Here is a 7189-nt window from a genome sequence, read left to right on the forward strand (position 1 = left end):
GGAAGATCATTGCCCAACTTCAGCATTGTGAAAACAACTTTGAACCTAACTTCTCTCCGTTGACTGTGGAGGGAAGGTAGGTGCTTACCATAGAGTCTTTCTTGCTTCTTTCCTCACTGTTGGGGGTTGTTTGGTAGTAGGAAACTGTGGGTGTTTTAAGTGTGAAGTCAAAACCAAGATACACCCCTCGAGAGAAATCTCTCTTCCCCCTCATGCATGTTAGCAGCACATTGCTAACTTCTTTTAGCAGACAGCTGATGTAGCTGGAAGAAAACAGGCCAGCTCGTGGCATACAACCCTTTCTTCAGGTCGTTAACTCATCAGGCAAATAGAGAACAACGAAAAAGACCTTTGAAAATGCTATGGATATCATGGCTCCCAACTGCATCCCTCTTTCTTCTGCTTCTCCCGTGCTTCCCTGGCCAGGACGGTACGTACAACAGAGACGCTCTTACATTTCACAAGTTTCAGTATTTTCTTTCCCTTTTCTGTTTTTCCTAGATACGCAATACTTTACATTTAATATTTCTTCTCTTGCTCGCGATGTAATTTCTTTTAGTTGTTTCCCATTCGATCCCTCTATTCCTCACTGTTCATTGCATTAGTACTTACTGTTCAGTTTCTTTTGATATTGAGTTTGTCAGAGAACTCTAAGCGTCTCATATGTTTTTATAGCTGTGTTTCTTGGTATAGGCTGCAGCTACACCTTCTGCAGTTCTGTTTCTAGAGGGCAGACTAAATTTTTTGCATGAGTTGCCAGAAGCCAATGTTCTTTGTCAAGTCCCTTTCAGCTTTGGGGAGACGTTGAATTGCACAGATCAATGGGAACGAAAGACACCATAAGTTTTAGGACAGCCAAGAGATGATCTATACAAGATAACAAGACTAAGGTCCAGTCTTACAGAGCTGTTCTGTTGACAGAGTAGTTGTTTTTGAAAACTACTTTGATAATAGATCAAGAGGAACTCTGATATTATAATTTAAATTGCATTTCTTATTTTTAGGTGAAGAAAATGAGCAGTCAACAGACATTATCAGTGTTTTGGAAGGACACTCCATCAGCATAACTTGCTCAATGAAAGGTTCAGAAAATGAAGTGGCAATGTATTTGAGAACTAGCATACAGCCAGTCAATGTGGTGTATATTTCCCAGCACAATACTTCATATGTCTTTCCTGCTTTGGCTAATCGTGTCAAGTATTCAAAAGAAGGAAGGAATCTCAGGATAACTCTGAACAATGCACAGGAATCCGATTCCAATATCTACCGATGCATTAAGTATGTTAAAAACAAAGGAAATCACAAAAAGCTGATTGGGAAGACAACCATAGCAGTGGTGAAAGGTATTGCAATTCCACCTTTTATGTCATGAATTACTAAATGTGGGTATATATTTCAAATCAAAGATTGGAAGAAGTGTAATGGGAGGGAGACTCTGACCTGACTTTACCGATGCCCGCTCAGGGCTTGTACTGATTTAAGGGAAAGTATGGGTCTGTTCCCTGAAAAGGTGAAGAAAACACATTAGATAGAACAGTACCAGAAAACCCCCTGGAACATCAGTTCATTACTAATTTAATCCTAGCTACAGGTTTTCACATGAGTCACAGGTTGCTGTAGCAGTTCGGAGACACTGAAGACCCAGAGTTCTTTCCAAAACAATCACTCGAATCTTTATGAGTAACTACCAAAGCAATGAGCCTTTTTTTGGTAGCAGTTTTTGCAAATCTCTTTTGTTTTTACTGTTTCATCTGAAACGACAAATTGATAATAATTGGGAAACTGGTGCTGGGCAAGGTTTGCAAGTTGGGCATCAGTGAATAAAGGGATGTGAAGTTTTTCTCTTATTAATAAATTATGAATGGACACAAGCGCTCTTTTTGGCAGTCATTGCTGGTCAGGGGAAGAATTTTTATGTGGGTTTTTTTGTTGTTGTTTTTTTAATTAGAAAAGGGTTAAGTTCACAATATTCTTTGGCAGCTATTTCTCTATGCACCTACCCTTCTGATGAGACCATTTAAACAAAAGCATTTTTACCAAAAACCACAGGGTTATCTTTCTTTCCTGTCCCCGGGCCATACAAAACCTAATTGATTGCTGGATCAGTAATAGTAATTTATATCTGTGAAGACTTATCGTGTCCTTCCTTAGGCTTCTCTTTTCAAACTTCTTGGCTGTGTTTTCTCAAATGAACTCCGTCTTGTTGATTATGTACTGCTTCTCCAATTTATTTTATTATTATAAGTTACCTTAAGTCTCTTTTTGGTTCTGATCCTCTTCTCCCTAGTGAAAATGCACTGTGTTAAGTATGTGGTAGCCAGTAATCTCTCTTGTTTTCAGGTGAAACCAGTGGAGTTGTGGAACAGTCACCACTCTATGTCAATCCTCAGCAAGGCCAGTCTGTCAACATTACGTGTGCATTGAAAAGCTCCCATGAAGAAGAAGAGATTTCCTTGCTCAAGACTCAGATGCAACCTGAAAGAGTGTTACATGTTTTAAGTCAGAATACTTCAAATATTTCCTCTGCTTTTGCTAATCGCTTGGAGTATTCAAAGCAAGAAAATAAAATAGTGATAACTCTCCACAACCTACAGAAGAATGACAGTGATATATATGTATGTGCTGGGATGGTGAAGAATTTCTCTTTCCTCCTAGTGAACAGTAGAGGCACCATGATGCTGATTAAAGGTACTGTCCTTTTGCTTATTTAATCATAAATGACTATAGGCATCTTGTATTACAAAAGGTGGACTGAAAACTTGCAGAAATTCGGTTGGGACAGGTGAAGCACTAACCCATGGCTGGATTTTCCATACCTGGGAAAGTTTGGAGAGAGTGCTCAGACTCCTGTGCACCCTGCTGTACTAGGACACAGAGACAGGCACTGTGTTTCTACCTGCCTTGTGCAACCGGAGGGGAATTTTAAAAGAGAAAACTTGCTATAATCCTGCATCTTAAAAAAAAAAGGCCAAAATCCAACAACAAACTCTTCAGCATGCGTGTGAATAATAGCTCAATTTTAGGAAATGAATTAGTGTTTTTAACATCTGTTCTTTGACCTAAATGATCAGTGGTATGGAAGGTAGGGCCTTTGTAGTGTCCTCACTGACCCTTCACATGCCACCTGCGGTCGTCACCCGCCTCTAGAAAAGCCCAGGGAATGATGTTAATGGGATGACAAATGGGGCTGTGTAGCATGCTGGTGATAGCTGATTTCCTACTGAACGGTAAATAATAAAAATAGAACCCTACTTTTTCATACTTATAATAATAATAATAATGATAATATCATTTCACATGCAGAAGCAGAGCAGACGTACTGCAGTTCCCGGGTCTTATACAGTCTCATCATCGTGGTAGCACTTCTGTTTTCTGCTCTGATTTGCTGCACCTTGTGCCGCATCAATGTAAGTACGCTGTTACCCTGCCGAAGCAAAACTGAACTGTGTTGAGTGCATAAGTGCCTTGAAATTATTTGTAAATAGCGATTCAGTCAGGCAAACATTTGATAAACCCAAAGCACCTCACTATTCTGTTTTGCTTCTTTTTTCCTTTTTCTTTCCCTGTCAATCGGGAATGGAGCTGTACATACCAGTCTTGTAATAGATGTAAGAGAATGTTTGGGGAGGACACAAGGGCAACAAAAAGTCATAAAATAGCCTAATGTCTGAAGGCAGCTGTCAGAAAACAATTTTGCTCTGTCCTAGGAAAAAAAGTGACATTTTTTTTTCCTTTAATGGGATTATTTACATCCATACTCTGCAGAAAGTGCCCAGAAATTATTCGTCACTGATAGATCCTTCAGCTCCATAAAGATTACTCAAAATTAATAGAATATGGGTCACAGGCAAGGCTCCTGTCTCATTCCTCCACATAGGGCTTCAGTAATGCTAAAACCCAGCAGTACGACACCATTCTGGTAAAGCCAAACTGGTCTCTTGTGTCATCAGTAGCAAACTAAGGATAAACATTTATGTTGGGGCTACAGTTACACTCAACTCTTGAAGGAAATATTAAGTTAAATTACATCAGACTGAGAATAGAAAGTTAAATAAATAGGTTAGATAGGACGATTTCCACCTAATCCTCTAAGTTCTCATCAGGTTCTGAGGGGAATTTTCAAAGTACATTTCCACTTTGAACAGATGGACTCCTAACAAGTGAATTATGTCCCTCCTTGGTGAGGGTCTTTTCAGGCTCTGTTCTGAATGATGCTTTGCTTTGCTTTGCAGATGAAGAAATACTTCCACAAAAGAGAACCAAATACAGTATATGAAGATATGTCTTACAGTTCTAGACGTAACACCTTCGTCAGAAACGTTTACTCCACTGGCGGCGATTAAGTTTCTGCCAGCTGGGACCATGCGTGGATCGACCATTCCTTTACAGGTCTCTCTGAGAGCAGCCCGATGCAGTAGCTGAACTGAAAATCCTGTCATCTACCTTCTTCAGAGGAGGGAGAAACCTGCCTCATTTCCTAAGCCATTTCTGCTTTTTTGACAACTTGTGAAGTTTATTTTTTTTAAAGGTACAGAAAATGTAGAGAACTGTACAGAAAATGCAGAGAACTGCACATAACCTGCCCATGTGTTTGCAGTGTTGTGTGGAAAGTAGTATTTTTGGACTATGCATTTAGTTAGATGCAACATATGGGCTCATTTCTTTGACTGATAAATAACCCGTTCAGGGAAGGTGGGATAGAGTTAAAAGTTTGGTTCTGAGCTTTGGTAAGTGCTCAGGAAGACCAGAACAGGCCTGTTTAATAATATTCAATGGATCCACGTATGCATGGATAACAGTTCTCTTCTGAATCCTCGCTGGGTCTGCCCAGGAGCTCAGGTACCTTGAACTACTCAACAGTTACATCAAAGAAATCTCTTCTGAAGACAATTCAGAACCTTCATGGCAGAGTGCATTATAAGTGAAATGTTAGATATGTGTGGGCTCACCTATTCAAAGAACATAACGGTCCCATAAAAATGCAATCAAGCCTAGATTTTAAGTTACTGCTTTTGTCAGAGATGCTGGTGTGGTGTGCGTCTTGACAGGGTTGACATGCAAAATGACTAGACTCAAGGAACGATGGCTTTGTGGGACAGCAGAAAAATTTGTGATGTGCTGCTGTTGTCTCGAACTCCAGATGTCTTAGGGCTACACAGCAGAATGCATTTTTCCAGGTCAATGACTCTATACAAGGTGATCTAATCTGGGATAACGCCAATGCCTGTATTCCAGTCTGGCATGGGTGAGTCTGATCCAAAATCACTCTTAACAAGGGAATTTATCAAAAACTCACATCAGTCAAATAGAAACTAAATTTAGTCTAGTAATGGCTTAGAACAGGTTGATATGATGAGCTTAACTCTCCTCTAGCTAAGAAAGGGCTGCGGCTTCCCCCGGGGACATTTTTGTTTTGCAGAGCTGGGTCCACTGTGGCAAGTCAACGACCTTGCGTGCCTAGAGGTATATCAAGTTGCCCTCTTTAAGAGGCAGGATTGAAAGCGTTGGCTTGTGGCTTCTGGGGCCAGGCTGAGACTGGAATTTTTCTGTATTGATGTATTTGTTTAGTATTTTGAGAGGTTAGGGCCGGTTTGCCATCTATGGGAGTTCATAGCTAGAGCTATGGCACAGGTGTGCTCTGCCGAGGCCGCAGCTGGTCCAGCCAAACCTGTCACTGGGGACAGCCCATCGACCTACAAATGTCACTTGAGAAGTGCCGTGTACCAGACCCAAGGGGGAAATCTGCTGGAGGAGGGACAGGTTTACCCTGTACCAGAGAGGTGTCTGCTGATGGCAGAACCTGCCATCCTCACACAGCTGCACCTGAATGAAATGATGTTTGTGATTGTGGCTTTGTGCAGTTGCTCGATATTTTTATACATGTATTAAAGACTGTTTCACATATCTTGTAAAGGAATGCAAGTTATCGAATGCACTGTTTCTTTTACTGGTTTCTTTTTGGTTTTGTTTTGGTTTTGGTTTTTCCTTTAAATACAGTGATTCAAAGTCTTCTTGCAAAATGCAGTATAACTTGCTCCTAACAACACACCTCAACAGACAACATAATAACTAGTTTCCACTTTATGTACATAATCTACATGTGGGGTTTCTTTCATTTTAAAACTGGTCACTGAATAAAATACCAAAGAACACTTCAGACAATGTATATTCATGCAATCCTTTCACAGCGGCTAAGATGAAATTCCTGAAGAACTAAAAATGTCAAATGGAGACTGGTAAGAAACAAGATGGCCCCGGGGAAGCTTGTCCCCTCCTTCGAATGGCACAGTGAACCGGGTCAGGGGGACTGAGTGCCACAGGGTTCGCTATATCTGGAGCAGAAGTGGCACCTCACCATTGTTGCCCCTGTCTAATGTCCCCACAAATGGGTCCCTAGCACAGTCCCTTGTCTTGTCATGGGTGTCCCTCGCCATGGGAGCTCAGCCGCTTGCAGCAGGCCCTGTTGCTATGGTAACGGGTGGCCTTGTGGCACCCATGGCACCTGCACACCCCAAAGCTGCTCCCAACGGAAAAAACAGACACCGAACTAGGAACTAAAGTGACCATAGTCAATCCCTTTTTGTCACATTTTCATTTTTGAAAAAAGGCGCAGGTTTAGTGGAAAAGTGCAATACTTGCAGAGAGACAAGGTACAGAGGTTCGAGATGAGCAAACTGGCATTTGACATCACCTTTCTGTAGCAATACGACTGTGCAAACGTGACCACAACTGTAAAAAAAAAAACCAACAACCTGTGAAACAGTAGTAGAGGTGGTTTCTTTGGCTTGGTGTAAATAAAAAGAAGAAAAAAAAAGTAATACTTAGCTGAGGAAAATGGCTTATAGTGAGAAATTTCATGAGTTGTATCTGTGTGGAGGGGTAGAACATTAGCCCCATACTTAACCTAAGCAGTGGTGAATTAACTGCTTGAAGAGAACTGCTGGGGAAATTAGCCCAGTGGTGTCAGCATGGGTTTGGTATTTGCTGTTCACGAGGGCTGAGGAGGTCCTAAAGTGCAGTGTGGTCTCAGAGCTTCCCTGGAAGGCAGACAGACTGAATTTTTCATCTCCAGAGTTGAAGACAGAATAGCTCTGGGCTTATCCTGTTGCCTTGGCTGTTTTTATCTCCTGTCCCTGCACTGCGGAGGGAAATGATTTTCAAGGGGAGGTGGGAAGTGCAGTGTAAGGCT

General features: G+C 41.4%; 1 protein-coding gene across 1 annotated transcript; it reads left to right on the forward strand.

The window, feature by feature from the left end:
- The first annotated feature begins 70 nt into the window (after window positions 1-70).
- Window positions 71-6138, forward strand: CD7 (CD7 molecule). Its single transcript, XM_082066861.1, has 6 exons — window positions 71-76; window positions 309-430; window positions 1005-1343; window positions 2341-2688; window positions 3304-3407; window positions 4233-6138. The coding sequence occupies exons 2-6, from the start codon at window positions 358-360 to the stop codon at window positions 4341-4343; spliced, it is 975 nt and encodes a 324-aa protein (XP_081922987.1). The 5' UTR covers window positions 71-76; window positions 309-357; the 3' UTR covers window positions 4344-6138.
- Window positions 6139-7189: the final 1051 nt, after the last annotated feature.

This window comes from Streptopelia decaocto, assembly GCF_964273445.1.
Source record: "Streptopelia decaocto genome assembly, chromosome: 16".
NCBI classification, from domain to species: domain Eukaryota; kingdom Metazoa; phylum Chordata; class Aves; order Columbiformes; family Columbidae; genus Streptopelia; species Streptopelia decaocto.